The sequence below is a fragment of the Dipodomys merriami genome, unplaced genomic scaffold (genome assembly GCF_024711535.1).
Source record: "Dipodomys merriami isolate MVZ:Mamm:240054 unplaced genomic scaffold, mDipMer1.0.p SCAF_30, whole genome shotgun sequence".
Lineage (NCBI taxonomy): Eukaryota > Metazoa > Chordata > Mammalia > Rodentia > Heteromyidae > Dipodomys > Dipodomys merriami.
This window is the reverse complement of record NW_027204493.1, coordinates 18,008,929-18,032,957: the sequence shown is the minus strand read 5'-3', so window position 1 is coordinate 18,032,957 and position 24,029 is coordinate 18,008,929. Positions and strand designations below refer to the sequence as shown.

Below are 24,029 nucleotides of genomic sequence, written 5' to 3'. Positions count from 1 at the left end.
ACTTTATTGTTTAGGAAAGAACATTGTGTGAAAATTTAAATAATAACAAAGGTGACTTCATAAAACTTTAACATAAGTATAATTTATGCAAAATTAATTGCATTCAAAATGAGAAAATTAGTTATATGTTTTGGTCAAAGTAACTTGAGTTTATTATATATTACTGTCCTAATGTTACTTTAAGCATCTACTGAATTCATGATCGCATAGATGAAGTCTAACTAAAGCATCATTCAGATAAAACAAGTAATTATCCAAAGTGTTCTCATTCAGGAAACCTCAATTGTTGTCTATGTTTCTTTTGTGTAATGCACACTAGTTTCTAGTAAAGTCAAAACAATTTTTTTAATTGTGAGAATACCGTACAGAGGAGTTACAATTACATGGGCAAGATAACAAGTACATTTCTTATCAAGCACTGTTGCCTCCTCTTTGTTTCCCCTTCCCATCCCTTCCCATACTCTCCCCCTCCCCCCACCCAACCCTCCCCCCTCCCCCCACCCAATCCTCCCCCCACCCCTCGCCAAAGTTGTAAAGTTCGTTTTTCGACATAATGTCTTGTACATCTCATTGTTGCAATGGGTCCACCTGTATCCCTAGTTAAACAATTTGTTTTTTCCCTTCCCCTCCACAAATTATACCAACATCAAATACAGTGAAAGCATGGGTTATACCATGGGGGAGGGACATACAAAGCAACAAAGAATTCATCTTATAAATATGTTAGAAACAATTGCATCAGTAGATGAATGGATCAAGAAAATTTGCAATATCTAGTATAGGTATGAGTCAAGCGGAAAAGGTCAGATAATGTGATGTTAGGAAAATGAACCCTTAAATATGTATTTTAATGTTTTCGTTTCTTTCATGCATGTGTTTCTAACGCATTTATAAGATTATTTCTTTGTTGCTTTGTATGTCCCTCCCCCACAGTGTAACCCCCCGCTTTCACTATATTTGATGTCAGTATAACATGTGGAGGAGATGGGGACAAACAAGTCGTTTAAGGATTCAGGTGGACCTGTTGCAACAATGAGAAGTACAAAATGTCATGTCAAAACCAGCTTTACAATGTCGGTGTGGAGGGGGGGGGAGGGGGGTATAATTGGGTGGGGGGAGGGGGGTAAAATTGGGTGGGGGGAGGGGGGAGGCGGGGAAGGGAAGTGAAGGGTAAACAAAGGAGGAGGCTGCAATGCTTGGTAAGAAATGTATGCATTATCCTGCCCATGTAATTGTAGCCCCTCTGTACAGTATTGTTCTCAAATAAAATACAATTAAAAAAATGTGGTATATATACACAATGGAATTCTATGCCTCCATCAGAATGACATTGCCCCATTTGTTAGGAAATGGAAAGACTTGGAAAAAATTATATTAAGTGAAGTAAGCCAGGCCCAAAGAAACATAGGTCCCATGGTTTCCCTTATTTGCAATATCTAGTATATGTCTGAGTCAAGCAGAAAAGGTCAGATAAGTTGATGTTAGGGGAATGCACCTCAAGATAAGTATTCAAATGTTTTTTGTTTTTTGTTTCCTTTCATGCAAGTCAAACCAATTTTTAAGCCAACCAAAGTTGCGTTGCCAATACTTCAGCTCACTGTCTAGTGCTTGGTCGACTATGGCATAGGTCCTTGTCTGCCCCAGAGATTTTTATTGTGTTGTGAATCTTGACTTTTAGAGGAAGCAAGAGGCTGTTTTGTGATTCTAAGTGTCCAGTGTGAAAACATTTCCCATAGGGAATGCAGTGTCTCTGGTGACGGGATTCATACAACCCAAATGACCCACATCACACTGAGGTGTTAAGAGTGTCAATGGAGAAATGGGACACACTGCCTGGATGGGAATGAGGTGGATATATTCCTGCTAGAACTTCAAGTTTTCTTTCCAGTTTAATCAACTGGCAGTGGTCCTCATACACTATTTTTACCAGAGTAACTGATACTTCTATTGCTGGCATTTGTCTGGTTTGGGATTAATTTAGTAGTCATGAATATAGTTAAGAGTTCTTTCTCGTGTGAAAGTGATGGAGATGTAAGCTCATAAAATAAAGGAGTCTTGTTATTTTCTTTGTTCTCTTGTTTTTTGGTTTGCTTTATGTGGGTTTGTTTGGGGTGGGGCTTTATTTGGTGCCAGTCTTGGGTCATGAACTCAGGGCCTAGATGCTATTGCTTAGTAATTTTGTTTGTTTGTTTAAGGCTAGAGCTCTACCACTTTCTACATTCAGGATATTTTTTCTGTTTAATTATAAATAAGAGTCTCAAACTTTTCTGTTTGGGCTGGTTTCAAACTGCAGTTCTCAAATCTCAGCCTCCTAAGTAGCTAGGATTATAGGTATGATCCTGTAATCCTTTGCGCCATGCTAAGGAATCTGTTTTTGCTATAGCGGATGGAGTGCAATTCAAGAATAAATCAACTGTATCCGACCAAAACTGGTGAAAACAAGAGAAACTTCACTGATTGTTTTATTCATATAGTCATTTCCAAAATATTTATTCATTACCTACATGTACAATAGAAGAATATTTGGATACGAAATGTTCTTGCCCTCTGGAGCTTCAGTCAAGATGCAAAAGTGAGACATGCATTCTCACATTAAAAATTAAATGACAAATTGAGAGGCAGCACAGGCAGTCCACGCTGAAATGCACATGAACAGTATGAACAATAAACAATCCGAATTCATCACAAAGCAAAGGAAAAGATAAAGGAAAGGCATCACTTAAAAACTTGGCCTTGCCTTTTGTGTGCAGTTAAATTGGTTAGAATTAAACAAGTAGAGTGCCTCTAACTAGGAGAAGGAGGAGGGGTGAGTGGAGCATTGAAAGGGGCTTAGAATTAGGTTTTATTATCTCTCTGAAATCACAAGAAATCACAAAAGGGGCTTTTAACCATAGTGTGCAAGTCCTTGATTATTAAGACAGAGAGACTTTTTTTTATTGAGAAAATGAGAAATCATTGAAAGTTCTCTTCAGAAGAGAAGTAGGATAAGAGCAGCCTGTTAGAATGACCAAGCACATAGCAATGCGCATAATTTCTTGAAAATAAGGAGTGAAAAGAAGAAAGACATTAGAACCACCATGGTCCTTAACTTTAATGTGCTTAACAACCCACCTAAGGAGCTTTTTTAAATTGCAGATTCCTGAATTTCACTCTGGAGATTCTGACTCAGTAAGTCTGAAGAGGGCTTATAATCTCCAACTTAACTAGGATCAGTGCGGTTCTGATTTAAGTGGTCTTCAGATCACAATTTGAATAATACTAAATTAGAAGACTGTCACAATAATCCAGGAGTAAAGTGGTGACAGTTTGTATTATAATTTCAGAAGGAGGAGTGTAAAGTAAATGATAGATGTTAAGAAAGAATTGATATGATCTAGAAATGTTTAGGTTCAAGAAATCAAAGGGAAGAGATAGTGTAAGATGATATAAAGATATCTAATTCAATATAGTTGATGTTTTTTTTGTTTATAAAACTGGATTTTCCATTAAATTATCTCACAAAATTCTATGAATAAATTAATACCCAAATGTGAACTAAGGGGGAAATACAATATGAAATAATAAATATGGCAATATAAATAAGCAAATAAAGAAGAAATTCAAGGTAGTATTTTGGTCTCAAATGGATGCTCACATGTTTGTAATCCTAGCTACCCAGGAGGCTGAGATCTGAGAATTGAGCTTTAAAGCCAGCCCAGGCAGAAAATAATATGTGTGATTTTATCTCTAATTAACTAGCAAAAATGCCACGATACAAGGCCTGGCTCAAGTGGTAGAATACCAGCCATGAGCAAATTCAAGAAATTTTTAAAAAGAAAATGAAAAAGTCAAGAGTATTAGGTCCTCAGCTCAAGCCCCAGCAATGTGTGCTCATATGCTCTCTCTCTCTCTCTCTCTCTCTCTCTCTCTCTCTCTCTCTCTCTCTCTCTCTCTCTCTCTCACTCTCTCTCTCTCTCTTTCTCTCTCTCTCTCTCTCTCTCTCTCTCACACACACACAAACACAGAAATCTAGAAAAAATTCAAAGACCACTTTGTATCATATTCTAATATATTATAATGCTTATTCTCTACATTAGACATGTAACTCAACCAAGGCTCCTGGATTATTTTATCATTAACTTTTGAACCATTATCTAAATCTTCTTCAGCTAAGAAGTCTAATCTTGGCAATAGATTGAAGCATCTTGTAGTTATGATTGTTTTCTGTCCTTGATTTGTGGAAAGAATTATAACTTAAAATAATCTTTTCTATCTCATAGGGTTCTGATTATGAGCCCCAATTATATATCTACTAGATGTATAGTCCATAAAAGAAAACATATACATACTTGAACTTTATGCTAAGTGAGTCTAAGACAAAATCTTGAGGCAATTCCTATGGAAGTTGAATTTGTTTACATCATTAAGTCATAAAAAATGGTTCTTATGGCCAGGCACCAATGGCTCACACCTGTAATCCTAGCTATTAGGAGGCTGAGATCTGAGGATCGTGGTTCAAAGCCAACCCAGGCAGGAAAGTCTGTGAAACTCTTCTCTCCAATAAACCACCAGAAAACCGGAAGTGGCACTGTAGCTCACGTGGTAGAGTGCTAGCCTTGAGCTGAAGAGCTGAGAAGAATGGTTCTCATGAAAGATACTAGGAAACTGAGTTTTCTGCAAAAAATATAGTTACCAGAGGAAGTATTTCACTCTCAGATTGATACAAATTTAGAGTCCTGGTAATTTTACTGGTTTTCATCAACATGAGCCAATAATCGAGCAATTTTTCCAAGAGTTAGGTCCATCTTTTAAATTTTTTTATTTGTTGTTTCATACCTTTCTTGACACATGTTTTCAATTTAGCTTTTCAGTTACTCAAACATCTAAGTACTTTTGTGGATTAACTTAATTAATATGAGGCATAATATGGTATTTGGAAATGGAATTGTTTCTTTCACATGAATATGACTTTAAAGTATGTAAGCTCCTTGAGTCCACTAAGAGAAAAAAAATGTTCTTTCAACAGTTTAACAGTGTGCAAAAATCAGTTTTAGGTAGATGTAAATAACAACCATATTCTGTTATTTTTTAAAAAGATGGTTGGTGGGAAAGAGGAAAAGCTTTTACTATTGAAATGGTTAAGAGAAGTCAGAAACAGGATATTTAAGATAGACTTGATATTTGAGATAGGGACTTGGGAGAGAATTTCATTGGCAGGGAAAGAGAGTCTGGGATAAAAGGCAGTTCATGCCACACGTCTGTCTTTTCAATGAGTACCTTAGTTCAGACATACTCTCATCTCCTTGGTTCCCACCAAAGCTGACAGGATGCTGAAATTCTCCTCCTTTTGGTAGACAGATGCTTTACCATTTGAGCCATGGCTTCACTCCAGTAGTAACTACTTAAATTAGGAAAAAATATACTTGATCCAGCCTATTAATCTATAATGGAAATCTTGCAATAAAACATATTTGGCACACTCTCTTTTTTGCCCAGACCCAGTAAACAGTATTTCCTCATGGGAGAAGGGGGAGACCTTGCCCAAGATCACTAGCTAAGAAGCAAGGAGGTAGGATTTGAACCCAAGGAGTATAATTTTTAGCACTATAGTGTACTTTCTGGAGAGATTTAATCACAATGGGAGAAAAGTGATTGACAATGTTGGTTAACTAAGTGACAAGCATCATCATGGGGTTGAGAAGATAAAGCAGTAACTTCAATAGATTAGTGAGAGAGCAGGACAGATTCTCCACTAATAAACTAGATGTCAGCATTTTCAAGCTGTTAACTACTCCAATATCCTCTTTCCCTTCCTCATGCCCGACACATCAAAAATAACCAATGTGGAAATACCTCCATCTATTTTCCTACCATATTTAAACCAGGGAGTATTTATTTACAACAGTGTCTGATTATCCTGATGCAGAGATTTTTGTTAATTTACAAGTGGATACTGTGCTTTGATAATGTATAAAAAATTGTTTTTCAAGCCTCAAGCTTTAGCACATAAACACTTCCCTAAATCTGGTAAAAAGAATAAAGCCTAGTCATTTTTTATCTCAAGAATGTTTGAGGGCTGGGAAGGTGGCTCAGTGGTAGAGCGCTTGCCTTGCATGCATGAGGCCCTGGGTTCGATTCCCCAGCACCACCTAAGCAAAAAGAAAAAAGCCAGAAGTGGCGCTGTGGCTCAAGTGGTAGAGCGCTAGCCTTGAGCTGAAGAGGTGAGGGACAGCGCCCAGGCCCAGAGTTCAGGCCTCACGACTGCTCCCCCCTCAAAAAAAAGAATGAGACCATTGTCTTGGTAGAGTTTGGGAGTAATGTTTTTGGGTTTGGTTTTGTTCTGTTTCATTTAATATTCCAGTTATGTGGGTAGGCATTATAATTAGTTTAATCCACATTCGTCTGTGAATCTTTTGTGGGGCAGAATAAGACATATTTTAATTTCCCAGATTGATTCTGGTTTATTGTATGATGACTTAGAGAAAGTGGTAATGTTACATAAGATTTATGTTAAAATATTAGTCATTCTCTAGTCTTAAAAAGGCTAATGTTTCACCATTCAGGTTTGAAAGGGTGGTTTATTGCTGAAGGTATTTATCATCCACTATTTTTTTATTTATCAGTTATCAGCAAACTTTTTTTCTCTAATGATCCATTTAATAAATATTTTAGACTGTCAGAGCTATATAGCTGTCATAACTGTTCAGCTCCATCACAGTAGCATGAAGGCATAGGCCATCATAAAAAAATGGATGTGAGTATAAGCCTATAAAATTTTATTCTTATAAATAGGTGTCAAGCTATATTTGCCCCATAGCTAGTTTGCTAAACAGGTTTTATCACACTATTTATATTATAGATTAATAGGATGGCTTAGGTGTATTTTTCCTCTTTTAAGTAGTTACTACTGGAGTGAAGCCCTGGCTCCAACGGTAAAGAATCTGTCTAGCAAGAAGAAGGAGACAAGGAGGATGGGGCGGGGAGGAGGAGGAGGGGAAGGAGGAGGAGGAGGGGGAGGAGGGGAAGGGGGAGGAGGAGGAGGAGGGGAAGGGGGAGGAGGAGGAGGAGGGGGAGGGGGAGGAGGAGGAGGAGGGGGAGGGGGAGGAGGAGGAGGAGGAGGAGGAGGGGAAGGAGGAGGAGGAGGAGGGGGAGGAGGAGGAGGAGGAGGAAGATGACAATGACATGATTAGATGTAGGGGGAGGAGCAACCAGAGTGACTGGGAAGGGAAAGGGAGGAGTGGTAAGATTAAAGTGATTAAAGTGTATATTGGGGGCTGGGAAGGTGGCTCAGTGGTAGAGCGCTTGCCTTGCATGCATGAGGCCCTGGGTTCGATTCCTCAGCACCACATAAGCAAAAAGAAAAAAAGCCAGAAGTGGCGCTGTGGTTCAAGTGGTAGAGCGCTAGCTTTGAGCTGAAGCGCTGAGGTGTCCAGTCCCAGAGTTCAGGCCCCACGACCAAACCCCTCACCCCCCCAAAAAAAAAAAAAAAGTTCCTAAAGTGTATATTATGACAACATAATAAAATCCACTAAAAATGTTAAAGGACAGGAGTAAAGGAGATTAAATTAAAAACATCCACTATACACATGTGGAAATCACATAAACTTGGGGGATGGGTGTGAATGGGATGGATATATGGGAGAATGAGAGAAGGGGTGACATTGATCAAGATGTACTCATGTTGACATGATTACAAAAATTTAAAAAGCTAGGCCTCAGTGGCTCATTCCTATAATCCTACCTACTCAGGAGGCATATCTGAGGACCACAGTTTGAGGCCAGCATGAGCAAAAAATTCTGTGTGACTCATTTCCATCAGATTACCAAAAGCACCTGAAGTGGAGCTGTGTATTAAGTGGTAGAGCATCAGCCACAAGCAAAAGATGGTTGGGGACAGTACCCAGGCTTTGAGCTCAAGCTCCAGGACTGGCAAAAAAAAAAAAGGTAAAAAAGACTAATAAAAATGGAGTGAATTTAATCTAAGTGTATGCGTATATGCATATATGTAGATATCACAATGAAACCCCTCTGTGGGAAAAAAATAAAAAGCTTTAAACAGCTCTGTATCTACTTAGGCACAGTGGGGATTCTTGGTTTTCTGCTTGCCTGATTTCCTAAATTTTATATGGATAGATGATGAAGAAGAAGAAGAAGAAGAAGAAGATAGGTAAATGCATAGATAAATAGATAGATGCTTATATATAGTATATATATATATATATATATATATATATATATACATATAGTGAAAATTGTATTTGCACATATTGCTTATGTAACACATACTGAGCTAGGTATTTTCCCTTTATTATTTAATACATACAGTAACTTTGCAAAATTGTTTATGTTACACTCTTCACTGATATCCTCACAGATGAACATCCTGATGCTTAGTTAAGTAATCACCTTCTGTCACACACTTAGAAAGTCTCAGAGCTGGAACAGAAATCCGGGGATTTCTGTCTATACTAGCTATTCTCTTGACAACCATGAATAATGGAATACTCTGAAAAAACCTGATATTCATATGCAGTGAGACTGACCACTAGTTCATCAATTTTGACTAAATGGATTTATTCCATACGGGTTATTTGACTAACATCAAAGAAGAACTAGGTCAATTAGCCCAATCTGTGGTTTATAATTGGTCCATAGATCCCTACATCTGAATCTGCAAGAGGCCATTTTCAAATAAAGCTACATTTGGCACACACCACAAAATTCTGAACAATTTAATATGTTCAAAAGACAAGATTTGTATTATTTATGCATGAAGAAAATATGCTACTTTCCATGCACCAAGCCAGGGGGAAAATTACTTAGCCTTAGCAATATTAGACCATGGATCTTCCATTTATTTTTAAATGATAGTGTCATGTTCAGGAGAATAATGGCTCATATCCTTCTCTTTCCTCTAAATACTATGTCAGAATTACATTGATTAAAACAAATTACATCTTGAATCATTGTGTCAAGTCTGCAGGAAAGTAAAGCTAATCTGGTTGAGGGTCTCTCTTGAATTGTAAATTCTTCATATTTTTTTCTCTGTCTAAATGTTCTTAGTTTCTTCTATTCCATTTACCAGGTACATGGGAACCTAACCACTCCACTGAAATGAGCTTTCTATTCCACTAAATTTTGCATTTAGCTATAAAGTGAATAACTTGGCTACAAGCAAATTTCCTTTGTGAGTATACCCCAAGTGCTGATCCTTTGGGGCAAACATATACCTTGAGAACAATTTTCCACAATACCAGATGCCATTATTAGGTCTTATGTACTTCATATCTAAAGGAACAGTTTTTGTACAACTGAAAAGTGACACATATGCTACTGCTTGAGAAAAAGCCACTTCATTTTATATTTCAACTAAGAACAGATATAAATACATTAGGAACTGACTTTAGGGGTCTTGGATAGTGACCCAGAGAAAAATAGTCACTGACCTCTTGATCTTTTGGCCTCTTAGAGGGCAATGAGATTAAATTTGGATGACTAATCCTAGAATGAATTTGTTCCTATAAAGGCCTCTAGCTAGGGCATCTCGTGTTTGTGTTTAATGTTCAAATCAATTTATAATCATATGATTCATAATGTTTTGCATAAAGAATGAAGACAACTCATTTTGTAATAACAATAATGAAATTTTGCAAAAAATTTTACTGTGTACATGAAGGGAATTTCTATATTTAATTCTTACAAAATCCTACTGTGTATATTTTATCAGTAATCTACAGATGAAAATCTAAGATTCAGAAAAAATTTTAAAGACAAGAAAAATCATAAAACTTTCAGGGACTCAAATTAATCTTGTCTGATACTTAAAACATTTCATTTCCAAGGAAATTGACAAGTCCAAGAATAATGGGCATATTAATAGAAGGCCAAGTTCTGAGGCAAGAGACAGTGAATGGCAAACCAATCTAGGGTATGAGCTTTGACACTGGAAGTCTAACTTGCAAGGGCTGTGTGTTCTTTGACCACGTACCATCTTCTCTGTGTTTCAGTGTCCTGATCTGTACATTGGGAATAGTAATTAACTAGTTAATTAGTTGCATAAAATCTGAAGTAAAGACATCCCTGGGCTTATATCTGTTAAAATAAGCAGTTACAAAAGATTCTTATTGAGTGAAGGAATAGACTGGTAAATAAGCTAATTAATTGAATTTGGTTTTTTGAGGTAGGGTCTCACTATGGAGCTCAGATTTGCCTTGAACTCAAGATCCTCCCACCTAAGCCTCCACACTGGGATTTCAAGCATGGCAGAGAAAATAACAAAATAGTACCTGTCTCATCAAAACTCAATAATTGAGGTAGGGTCTCACTATGGAGCTCAGATTTGCCTTGAACTCAAGATCCTCCCACCTAAGCCTCCACACTGGGATTTCAAGCATGCCAGAGAAAATAACAAAATAGTGCCTGTCTCATCAAAACTCAATAAATAGCTAGGCACTGGTTGCTCATGACTATAATCCTAGCTACTCAAGACACTGAGATCTAAGGATCAAAGTCCAAAGATATCTGGAGCAGGAAAGTTCATGGAACTCTTCTTTCCAACTAATTACCTGAAAACTAGAAGTGTAGCAGTGGTTCAAAGTGGTAGAGCACTAGCCTTGAGCAAAAAAGCTCAGGGACAGCACCCAGGCCCAGAGTTTAAGCCCCATGACTGACAAAAACAAACAAATAGGGCCTGGGAAGGTGGCTCAGTGGTAGAGCGCTTGCCTTGCATGCATGAGGCCCTGAGTTTGATTCTTCAGCACCACGTAAGCAAAAAGAGAAAAGCCAGAAGTGGGGCTGTGGCTCAAGTGGTAGAGCGCTAGCTTTGAGCTGAAGAGCTAAGGGACAGCGCCCAGGTGCAGAGTTCAGGCCCCACGACCGGACCCCCCCAAAAAAAATTTAAAAAAATAAACAAAAACCCTCAATAAATATTAGTTACATTTACAAATGCCTGTTTTCCTTAAAGTAGTTAGGTATTAAGTGAATCATTCTGAAACTTACTAAAAATTTTTATGTATCTGAACAGTTTAGAGAACCTGAGATTACATTGACAATGTAGAAAATTTTCTCTGTTGCTCTCCATCCTCTAACTTAATTCTCTTCTTTGCCAACTTCACTTCCTCATCCTTAGGCAATTGAACTCTTTTAGTCGTTAATAATCCCTGCTGTGATATTTGCTGATAGCTAAAATGTTAAATGTAAATGTTAAATATAATAAGGAATATTATATTTTAATGTGAGACATTTGAAAAATTAAACCACTTTCTGATCCAAAGACAGATACTATCTGGAGAAGAAGAGCATGCAAAGTGTTGGTATTTAGAGATAGATGCATTCCAGGATCTGAGGGGGAAAAAAAACAGTTTAAAAATGGAGTAGATTTATCTTTCATTTGAGAACTATGTATCTTCTACAAAGATTTTTTTAAATTTACTTTGAAAGGATAATGAGTTCTAGTGTAAAGACCTTCCTAATCAGTTTTTCTTCTTAAGTTCTATTTGCACTCCCTACAATTTTTAGATCATTACAATTTTAAAAGTTTGTCCAGTGCTTTAATTTGGTGAGGTTACAGAGTGTTTACAACTGGTCTAGATATCTCTTCTAAGTATGGAGTACTAAGCTCCACACTGCACAGATTTTCCTTTGCCCTGCCTTCTTTTGGTGATGATCTAGGCTCCCTACACTTTAAAATTTGTATTGACCTATGGGTTTTATTATATAATTTCTAAGACAGAGTTTGTGACAGCTATATACTATATCTATCTAACAATGTACATATATATATTTATACACACATACATATATATATGTATATACATACACACACATATATATATATACACACATATGGTGATCATTTGATCATATGGAGATCATATGATTCATGAGCCACAATGTCTCCTAATAAACTCCTTTCTTTCCCCCCCTCATCATTCATTCCTTTCCCCATTCATCTGGTAACACTCCATCCAAAATGAAGTTAATTGTATAATGTTTCAATTTTTAAACACTTATACACAATCATATATGTCCTCTAAACTTTTGCTATTTAAGTCTGGCTCACAGGCCTGTATCATCAACTTTACCTAGGAGCTCTTTAGAAATTCTGACCTTCACCCATGCCCCAGAACTACTCAGTCAGAATCCATTTGAACAAGAACCTCGGTGGATTTGTTTGTGAATGACTGTTAAGACCCATCATACCAAATTTTCTAGTTGTCTTTGATTTCTTGATACATGTATTTTGAACTTTATAAAGATGATGTGTTGTGTTCAGTCTTCTGCTACTTGGTTGCATTCTAAGATTCAGCTACATTGCTTTTTGTAGTCAGTCCTTTGTGGATGCATGAGAAAAGTGTGTTGATGTTTTGTCTTGCTAAATGTTTAGTTTCTTTCTAGCTTTCTGCTATAATGCATCATCCTATGGGATATGGCTGTACATGTATGTGTTGGCATGTGTGACATACTCTATGCTATGTATCCTGGAGTGCAAATATAAATCATTGTGTATGTAAATACTTACCTTTACCACATAGAGACAGATTGTTTTCTACTACCTATATGTACAAGTTAACATTGATCTAACTCCTTTTCAATACATAGAATATGATAATTATTTTCCATTTTTTTCTTTGCAAAATGCATATAATGCAGTATTTTCTCCAAGATTCTGTGTTGTTCCTCCATTTTCTTGAATATTTGTGCTTTATAGGAGAGCTACATGTTAATGCAGTTTTATTTACCAATCTTTTACTATTGGGGGGGCGTCCGGTCCTGGGGCCTGAACTCTGGGCCTGGGCACTGTCTCTCAGCTCTTCAGCTCAAGGCTAGCACTCTACCACTTGAGCCACAGCGCCACTTCCAGCTTTTTTCCTTTTGCTTATGTGGTGATGAGGAATCAAACTCAGAGCCTCATGCATGGAAGGCAAGCTCTCTACCACTGAGCCACCTTCCCAGCCCCCAATCTTTTACTATTTTTACCTTGTGTCTTTCAGAAAAAGAAAGCCTCCCTGTGTGAATATCATAATTACCTCCTAATAATATCAGAGGATAGTTGGTTTCATACAGAATTAGAAAGCTAAAATGTTAGCTGAAATGATAAATCACTCATTGACTGAGAGCATTAAAAACTCATCCATATATGTTTCATTTCTCCCCTTTATCATGCAGGAAAGATCACAGGGTTGTAGATTCAATTTGGCTACGGCTCAAGTGTAGACTTCAACACTAAATGAATACCTGACCTTAGATAAGTAATTCCTCCTATGAGCTTCAGTTTCCCTCTTTGTGAAATGAAACTACTACTCTATTTATTTACTCTATTATTTACTCTTTATTACATTATGAAGCTCACTTTAATAGAGGCTTTTAAAATGAAAAATATTACTTTAAATATTTATTTATTTATTTTTATTTTTTTGTTGGTCATGGGGCTTGAACTCTGGGCTTGAGCGCTGTCCCTGCACTCTTCAGCTCAAGGCGAGCACTCTACCACTTGAGCCACAGTGCCACTTCCTACTTTTTCTTAAATGCATAAAAATCACCCGTATTGTCATGTCAATACCTACCACATCAGTTTTCATCATCTCAAAGCCTAAAGATTAAATCTTCCTGTTTGGGAAAATAATTACAAATCTTTAGATTTTTGGCCTTTAGTAGTTGGGCCTAACTTCATAACAATAAACTCTTTCTAGTAATCTCTTCTGTGCCTTTGAGATTTAGAATGATGTTTCCAGTCATACTATTTTAAAAGTTTTCTTTATCAACCACTAGAAGTTAAACATCCTCTTAAAAGTCATATTTTAAAAGCACTTGACAGATGAACACTTAGCACCTGAGTACTCATCCTTCAGATCTCATGAATCACTCTGAAAGTTCTATGACATCCTTTCAGGGATTTGGTAGCATTTACTCATTTTAAGTGCATTGCAGCTGGTCCACTCACCATGATTTTGTGGTCTTATGCAACCTCAAGTACTTTTATCTATTGACTTTATGAACAGTAGTCTTTACAAGTTTGTTTCACAAAGTGTTATCTGTCTCCCAGAAAGGAACTATTTTTTTTCCCTAACAGTATTTATTTCCCAAGCAAATTATTTTCCTTACCTATACAGAGAATAAGTTCTCTTCAATGAGGTGTTATAGTGCAGTCTTTTAAGTGTCTATTTGGCATGTGAGATTGATGTTCAACAATATGTAGCTTTATGAATTACAAGTACAAAACCCAAAGTCTGTATCATAGCCAAAGGACCTCCCTGATCTATCTTCATTTCCAAAAATCTTCCACCCCCACCTCATCCCATGCCACTGGTCTCTTTGTGTTGGTGTCTTTATATTTGTTCTGTAGACAGCCTGGAATTTTGGCTTCTTCCCTGGCTTCCTTTAGGTTTCTACTTATCAGAAGAGCCTTCCCTGACATATGAAACAGTACAGCCAAACACCAAGCTCTCCCTTCTTCAATTAGCTTCATAGCATTTAAGCACATCTGGCATATTTATATGAATCTGTTTATTCTCCCTCTCCCAATAATAAGAAGAAGAATCAGAAATTTTCTCTACTTTATTGACTTCTGCATCTCCAGACTTCGGTGTTTAGAATGTTGGTCAAAAGCCTGAATTTTCAGAGAGTCAGGCAAAGGGGTGTTTTCCAGGTATAGACAAGTTTAAACAGGTGTTTTCCAGGTACAGGCACACTAGCTACAAGTGACAAGCACACTTCTTTTAGTTTCTGTTGACAGGTATCCAGATGTTTGAAATATAAAAATAGTAAGAAAGTACTATTGCAAGGAATAAATAAAATTATCTAGGGAAAATATGTGACAGAATGCCAACAGTTAATTGTTCAATAAATGCAATAAACTTCTGTATTTTTCTTTTTCTCTCCTATCACATAGGAACTGTCTAGTTTAGGACAATTCCTTTCATCTGTAGTTGACAGCTCAGTTCTTTCCTCCTATTGTCTCAGGAGAGACACACTATTATTTTCCTCTTTCCTTTCATGTCTATTATTTCATTTTTCTTTACATCCTACCCATCCATCCTAAACTCAGCTCACCAAGAAGAAACCCGTAGTGACAATGTATACGAAAACCACCACATTGCCTTAAGGAGACACTAAGAAGCAATTATTTATCAGACTAATCTTGCCTACTTATTTTCATAGACTTAATAATTACTTCAAATTTCTCAGTAGCCAATGCCCTATTGTTTGCCTCTTGGTTTTTCTTACATGCATCTCTACCAAGAATGTGAACACATACATAGCCATATTCTCACTTGTTGTTACACAGTAAGAACAGTTAGACCTGTGCTTGAAGTACAGGCTTCAAGACTTAGATGTCATATTCTCTCTTTAAGAATTGAATGTTTCTCTCTACTGTGTTTTGGATGTGCAATATCCCAGAAAATCTCAAGTGTTGAAGGTGTCTTCCCCAATGCAACATTTGGAGGTGAGCCCTTTTGTATATGATTGGATTATGAGTATACTAATTTCATTGGCAGACTAACCAACCTATGAATGGTTTCATAATTTGATAGCATTCTAGGGAGATGATAGAAACCAAATCAGTCCTTGTTGGAAGAAATAGATCACTAGGAGGTAGTTAGAAGAGATGCTTTACTCTCCGGCCCTTTGCTGTCACTCTGATTCCTGGGTGCTATGAGGTAAATAACTCTACTCATCCGGTGCATCCTGTCTCAGGCTGACATAATGGATTCAAGAAAATAAGGACTGAATCCTCTGAAACCAGGAGCAAGAACAAACCTGTTCTCTCTAACGTTGTTTCAGTGTGACAAAGTTCCTTTATTTCCTAAGAAGATAATTCATATCCACATCAATAGTCCCACCCATATTACAGTGGTTTGTTTCTCCCACAAGATGCCAACCTAAATGAGGGTGTCATTTCTTGGTATCCATTCACAAATTGAACACCAAAGTTTGCACGGATATTAGCACTTGGTAGATGTACAGTATGTGTAATTTGAATGAACTGACAAAAGAAAGAGTAAGAGACATTATAAAGTTCTAAAACTGGTTTCCAGTGATGCTGAACCACCAGAAAGTTTGATGTTGGCACAAGATGCAAATTTAACAGCATACTAATCAAAACTAAATGTATTCAAGGAAACTGTCTTTAGCTTAATATTAATCACATGTGTTGCTTGTTTCATATTAGAGAAAAATAATGGATATGACCCAATATATTGGAAGCAGTAGAGTAGAAACATTAACTCTAGAGTTTATTATAATGGCAATATTGACAATACTTTATATTTGTAGGTTTTTATTATTGTCCTTCATATACATCAAATACTCTGTTTCCAACATTAAACTAGCTGGTAATCAAACTGGTGTGTTTTAACTTCAATAACATTGTGTGAGTATACATAAGAGATATGCAAAATAAAAGTCTAGTTTAAATCTTTCTCCCATCACCAAAATAGACATGAACCCTTAGTTATTGCAACTTACCATTTAATTTTATGTCCTGGGTAAAAATGGCACTTGCTTTCTGCTAGCTTTTCATTGACATCTTTCAATGAAACTCCCTCTAGTTGTTGATAGGAATGATCTATCTTGTTAATTGCCTAGATGCACACTAAGTGATTGATTTTGTCATCAGGTTATACATGAAATATGCTGACAGGGAGGGTGGTGGTATGTTAATCTCTAACTCAGTTCTAACGTTCTGCATATTTAAGTCTGTTATGGGAAAAGGCATTGGCCATTCACCTGATCTTTTACTTTTTATAAATATATGCTGATGGTGAGTAGTGATAGTGTTGACAGATGCTCTGTATTAAATACAAAGATCCTCTCATATGGTGCCTGGTAGAACTCTACGTTTTATGATCAATCAGTGGTTAAAAAAATGGATGTCAAAACATATAAGTAATGAATGCCAATAAGTCAATTGAATACTTTTGTGGGTTTAACTGCAGGAAGGAAGACCTGAGATTAATGGAAAAAAAATGTTTTAACCCAAGGCCAGGAGTACTCAACATTTAGTAGTCTATGATTTTCTTTTAACATGGAGGCAACCAAATAATAAAGTGTATATTTTTATAAGAGCTAAGATCTAAAGCTGGTTTTGCCTGAGCTATTTGAAACACACAGACAAGTCAACTAATTGCACCTTCTATGCTTTTACCACCATATAATTCAGTGGAACTGAATGAGCAACTCTTTTTCTTTTTCCTTTACTTATTTATTTTTTTGGTCAGTTGTGAGCCTGAACTCTGGGCCTGGACACTGTCCCTCACCTCTTCAGCTCAAGGCTAGCACTCTACCACTTGAGCCACAGAGCCACTCCCAGCTTTTTCTGCTTATGTGGTGCTGAGGAATCGAACCCAGAGCCTCATGCATGCAGGGCAAGCACTCTACTACTGAGCCCACCTTCCCAGCCCCTGAGCAAGTCTTAATACATAAAATTACCTAAAGAATTTTGTTTTGTTTTAGAACACTGATGCCTGGATTCTCCCTCTCTTACATGTTCTGATTTTGTCAAGGCAGAGTAATTTTTCTTTCACCCTGCCCCAAATCACAATTGTCTTGCAAACTTGACACAAATATAAAGCTGCGTGCCTCATCCTACTCTGAGAAGCCTGTGCCTGTGTGATTTATATTAGCTCCCCAGAATATTCTGGTAACATAATGTTTTCTAATCACTGATTTAAGGTTCAACACTACATGTATTTAAAGCTCCACAGGTGATGTTCTCTAGATAAAACCAGGGTCTGTAGATATAGCCAAGCAGTATAAATACTGATTACAGTGACATTTAGTATTCTTCCAAGGTTGGCAGGAATTAGAAACATTCTTATCTTTTTACTTAGCATGTATTATGTATCACTCATTGTGCTAAGTGTGAACTTACAAAAATAGTGACACAATCCTGTGAGATAATGATACTCATTTGTATGTAACAGACAGGTGGGGCAAATAACTTAAAATCATATGAGTGGCCATTTGTATATTGGGACCCAAGCTTAAACCCAACTCCAAATTACTATTACTATCAATAATCTTTTGGAATTACTAGAAATTGAAATTTCTACTAGTTTGAAGCATGCTTAATGATTTTGTTATATTTTAAAATGTTCCTAACGTGTAATTGCATTCTAAAAACAAAGCAAAAACTACTGGATAATATAACGAAAATATAATATTCATTAGCTAAAAGGAAAACGTTGACGGTGATATGCAAGTGAGACTTGAATTATTCTATTTAATTTGGAAAAAGGATTATAGTTTCCTTGCACTGTTACAATATTTGAGAACTTAGGAACTTCCAAAGGAGTTACTTTGCTGTAGTTTTATTGAAAAGAGGTGCTAAGCTTTTGGGAGGAAAGGAGAAATGTGTATACTTCTTTCAAATAGAGCTGAGATGTGGCTCGGTGGTAGAGTGCTTGCCTTGCATGCATGAGGTCCTGGGTTCAATTTCTCTGCACCACATAAGCAGAAAAAGCCGGAAGTGGCACTGTGGCTCAAGTGGTAGAGCACTAGCCTTGAGCTGAAAAGCTAAGGGGCAGGGCCCAGGCCCAGAATTCAGGCCCAACCACTGACAAAAATATTAAAAAATAAAATGGTTCCAAATATTAGCAAGGCAATGAGTTTAAAAAGGGAAGTTTATGATGCACACTATTTCCTTTTCTTTCCTTTCAAGTGTGGGAAGACATTGGCCCAATGCCATCCAAGGCAGAGAAAATACTTTGGCCACTGCTAGTATTCTCACTTGTGTCTGCAAAGAGGAAAGAGGTAATGCCTTAGTTACACAAAGGTTCGGTCATTCCTATATGGAAGAGACCTGCCTTATTTCTCATATTTTGGACATGGTCGACACATGAGCAGAGTATACCAAAATGGTCAAGGAAAGGGACATTTCTAGCCTTACACTACATGAAAATATGTTGAAGGCTTTTTTTTTTTGGTACAATATCAAGTTTAGCTGCTACTACTTAAGGAAGAGGGCCTTTGCACATTTCAAATATTTAAAGTTGTAAGCACAGTGAATTTTGACACAGGAAATGTACAGATTCAATTCTGTTAAGATTGCATGCATCAAGAATAGTATGAATATGCTGCCAATAAGTGACTCCTAAATGCATCATACGTAAAATAATAGATGGTACTTTCACAATGACAAATTCTAGAACTATTTCAACAGTGAAGAACTGTCATCTGATCTTTAAGTAATAGGGATAGTAGATAGTAGATAGATGATAGATTGACAGATCGATAGAGATGTCTATATGTTGCTCTGGAATTATCTTGGCTTCTTAAAATATTCAATATTATCGGGAAACGCTAAGTAAAAGAAAACAGAAGTTGAATTTGGTTTGTAGGCTCGAGTATGAGCAGTTTCCATAAAAATAATAATAGTACAACTTGCATGAAAATGCTTTGGTAATAGAGCTGTGTTCTGCCAAGAAGTGGCGCAAAGACTGCACACAGGCTCTGAAGGTATCAACTGCAGAAGATAACCGGAGATTTGTAATGGAGAAGGTGAGCTGCTAGCTCAGTGTGTCTCTAGAATTAAGGACTGCTGGTCCTAATTTCCTAACTCCCAGGGACCAAGATACTAGTTGGGAGAAGGATCTTCAAGAGGAAGCCGTGGGCATTTTCCTCTGCAAAGGGAAAGAGCCACACAAGATTTAATCCTATGTCAGGGAAAGAGACTGAATACATCTTAGATGTTGGATCTTCACTCAGATCCAATTTTTTGTTTTCCAGCCACGCGCAGACACCCCATTCCCTAGAACTTTGCCAGATCAACATCCCTTTCTCTATCTTTGGAAAGCCTAGGCATGGGGCTCCTTTTCAACAAGCTCTGACAACCAGCTAGAAATCACCTGCTCTCCCCCACCTCCCCCCCCCCCGCCCCAATCCATTGCCTGCTCCAAGTGGACCGAGGCAAGCAGGAGGTGAAGAGCAAACCTCCAGGGCCGTGAGGAGCCGTTTGGGTTGGGGGGGGGGGGTGGAGGGAGGGAGGGAAGGAAGGCGCGGGCACGAGGAGGGGAAGGAGCCGCCGGAGCCTGGGGCAGACATCCTCACTGGCTGGAGAGGTTTTAGAGAAAGTCAGAGCTCGGGCTCGCCAGTCGGGAGCTGTCCAACTTTTCAGCAGCTGTGAGATCAGGACTCTGGTGTCCTGGACCCAGCCAGAAGGCGGCGGCGACCAGCGCGAGGGCAGAGGCTGTTTGGTGTTTTTTTTTTTTCTGTTTTTGTGCAAGCTCGAGAGAGCTCCAAACAATTCCTAACCTCGCCTCGGGCGCCCCGAGGAAGGGAAGAAAGAAGCAAGGAAGGAAGGAAGGGAGGACGGATCGCCGGCGAAGCTGCGCACCGCACAGCCCAGTCTTGGAGAGTTGGGTGGCCCCGGAGCGCGTCTCTGCCCCCATCGCCCGTGCCAGGAGCCCGGGCGCGTTCGGCGATCGCCCCGCTCCGGCCGGCAGAGCCCCCTCTCGGTAGCCGCGAGCCTCGGAAGCTGAGCCCAGCCTCTCCCGCTCGCCTCCAGAAACAGCCAGCCGCCGGGGGAGAGGGAGGCAACTCGATTCCAACGTGGTGAACCCCAGCCGGACCAGCAAGGCAGGCTCGCGGAGAGACACCCCCTCTCCCCACCAACACACACCCGCCGCCCCACGCCCCTCACCGGAGCCGGGATGGAAGCCGAGGGCGGCAGCGGCAGTGTGCCGGCCCGGGCGGGCAGCGGCGAGGGCAGCGACGGTTCCGCCGCCGGCGGGGCCACGCTGAAAGCCCCCAAGCACCTCTGGAGGCACGAGCAGCACCACCACCAGTACCCGCTCCGGCAGCCCCAGTTCCGCCTCCTGCATCCCCACCACCACCTGCCCCCGCCGCCGCCGCCCTCGCCCCAGCCGCAGCCCCCGCTGCAGCCGCCGCCGCCGCCGCCCCCGCTGCCGCCGCCCCCGCCGCCGCCGCCCGGGGCTGCCCGCGGCCGCTACGCCTCGAGCGGGGCCGGCGGCCGCGTCCGGCATCGCGGCTACTCGGACACCGAGCGCTACCTGTACTGCCGCGCCATGGACCGCACCTCTTACGCCGTGGAGACCGGCCACCGGCCCGGCCTGAAGAAATCCAGGATGTCCTGGCCCTCGTCGTTCCAGGGACTCAGGCGGTGAGTGCAGAGCGCCCCTCCCCCCCGCGGGAAGCGGGGTCCCCTCCCCTCCGCTCCAGTTCTCCCACTCCACCCCCGCCCATCCTGGACCCCCGGGTCAGATCCTCTGCTGGAAACTGGAGGGGAGAGCGAGCAGGGGTGTGTCTGTCCTTGCTTGACTGGATAGGGCTCAGGTGTGTTTGGGAGACCCCCGAAAGTAAGGCATATTTGTTACTTGGGGGTTCAGTGTGTGTGTGTGTGTGTGTGTGTGTGTGTGTGTGTGTGTGTACGCGCGCGCGTGCCCGGGAGCGCGCTCCCTAGTGTTTGTGGCAGGGACCCCTCACACCCCACTCACTTCCATCCCGCCTTGGCGGGTGAGATTAACAAGTGAATTCACTTTGCTCCTGGTGGAGAAGCGAGGGGGAAAGAGGAAGAAGGAAAGGGGGACCGGAGCCCCAAAACGCCCAGTCATGTGTCCACTCACCCCAGATTGAGGAGGGGGTCAGCCCGCAGCCCTGACAGGAGAGAGCGCGCATGGGCGAGCGCGCGCGCGCGGGTTGGCAGGGTGGGCCAGACAGCTCAAGTCCAGCACTGCAGCTGAAAGCTGAAAGCTGCAGACCAACTCCAGTTTCTCTTTGTCAAGTCAGGAAGTAAATTGAACAGCCAAAGGGGAGAACAAACACGTGGGTGACTTGGAGAGTTTGAAGCAAAAATGTTCTGCAATCCTTAGGAGAGAGAGGAGGATGGAGGAAGGGATGGAAGCGAGGACGCTGTGGGAGTTGTACTGCATGCACCGGAGTGTGTGAGTGAGCCTGTGTGAGCGAGTGTGTGTGTGCGTGTGTGTGTGTGTGTGTGTGCGCGTGCGTGCGTGTGCTTGCGCGCATGTGTCAGTGGTCCTTGCAAAATCCTAGGAAGAAAGCACCTCGGTTTAGCAGCAAGCACGACATAGAGATTTGATTATAGTGATTTCCCCTTAACTGTAAAGTGCTCCGGAAGACGAGTCAGGAAAGCTGCATGTCAGCTGGGAGTTTTAATAAATGCTCACCGCTGCCGCCACTTTGCCAAGGAAATGAGTAGTGTAAAAAACAATTACAGCTGTTCTGAGAGGTCAGCTCTAGATTCTTAAATCAGGCATGAAGAGAATTTAGAGGTCCCAATTGGTTCTGTCCCTTTTACCAGACCATGAGTTCCCCTTGACACACACACACAACACACACACACACACACACACACACACACACAGAGACTCCAGAGGTTTTAGTTGCTGTTGATCCTTGGCATGCGTCATGGCCTTGCCTTCATCTAACCTTAGATGTGGGCAAACATTGCTGTCTGTGCATCCAAGGAGCATGAGAGGCATTTGTAAACCAGGGCTAGTTGTGGGAACACAATTGTCAATCGGTTTAATTTACCAGTGTGTTTTAAGGGTGTTCAACTGTGTGCTTATCATAGTTGTGTGTGTGTGTGTGTGTGTGTGTGTGTGTATGAAAGACTTGATGTACTATGAACACCCCAACCTTGATGTGTGCACACCCTATCAGTTTGCATGTTCCTAGCCTTTTGCCTTCCTTTTTCCTTAGGAACTTTGCTGTTATCATTGTATTTTTTTGTGTGCACAAGATGAACATTGTAGGTATTATCTCAATTCAGATCTTCATCCAGCTTGATAATGGTGTAAATTGCAGACTTCCTCAATTAATATATAAGTTTAATTTTTGCAACGCAGACTACTAAAACTCACATGTAGTTCTACTTTTTCCTTGAAGAGGTTGTCTTCCTTCCCTGTGGGAACTACACTGTCTGGGTTCCTCATGGTAGAAAAAAAGTCAGGCATGATACAATGTATCATAGTAATGGAAAAAATGTATGTATTCTTCATAAACATTAAATAAGGAACAGTTTGAACATAATTTGTGGGTTGATTGATTTTTATGGAGAGACTCTTAATTGAGTCCATTTTTTAAATAAAAAACCTGGAAGGTTGGCAAGGAGAAAATAAGCTAATTAAAATAGAGAAATTGATTTGAATGTATATTTTACTAGCTTTCTATACTGATTGTCTATTTGAAATTTCCTACTTGAATAGTACAGAGAAAATTTATGATATATAATATCTACACTGTCATTTATATGCTATATTAGTGTTTTATATTACTTGAATTTTCCTCACATACTCACATCATGCTTTCATTAACAGAGTTGATCTTACAAATAGATGTATTCAGGAAGGTATTAGTTTCATTTAGAATAATGGTAGCAATTGTTTAAAATTATCAAAGAACATTCATATTTATTTTCTTAGTTGAACCCTACGAAAAGACTAAGTTGAGAGAGCAGTGCTTCCATTTCCTAGATAAGAACAATGAGCCCTAGAGGATGTAAGTCATTTGTTCAGCATTATATACTAAAATAGAAATGCCAGCACTAAGACTGAAACTCAGGCCTTCTGACTCAACAAAGGCCCTTCTAAAATATAATGTGCAGTTCCAGGTATATGTGGACAGCATCAAAATTATATGAAAATATGATAAAGCACTTGCCTCACATGCTGGAGGCCTGGAGTTCAATCCCAGTAACACACACTCACCACACACACACACACACACACACACACACACACACACACACACACATAGTATATAAAACCAAGCAAGAGATGAAAACTATAGGATAGAGAGCCCAAATGAATCAAAATTGAGATGTGGTTGAAAATACACTTTTAAAGAAATTAACAGCCCTATATAATTGAGACAATGAGATATTTTAACTTTTGTCCTCAGAAGACCTATCCAATACGAAATAATATCATGGATCATATGGAGGTTTTCCAGTGTATTTGTTGACTTTGTACAATGCATAGAATCATAAGAATGAAATGGCATACAGAGAAAATAAAGCTAATCTGAGTGCCTTTGAATGTTTCCAACAATCTTCTGAAAGGGAGCAAGTA

General features: G+C 39.6%; 1 protein-coding gene across 2 annotated transcripts in view; it reads left to right on the top strand.

The window, feature by feature from the left end:
- The window catches only part of Pde4d (phosphodiesterase 4D), a 1,379,127-nt gene that overhangs the window by 499,843 nt on the left and 855,255 nt on the right, over nt 1-24,029 (top strand). Inside the window, exon 1 of one of the 2 annotated variants that reach the window (XM_070041216.1) lies at nt 20,041-21,100. The exons of the other annotated variant lie outside the window; for it this stretch is intronic. Within the exon in view, the coding sequence (XP_069897317.1) occupies nt 20,631-21,100 (470 nt within the window). The 5' untranslated portion in view covers nt 20,041-20,630. Of the gene's footprint in view, nt 1-20,040; nt 21,101-24,029 lie in introns of those variants that run through there. 2 annotated transcript variants of the gene reach the window in all.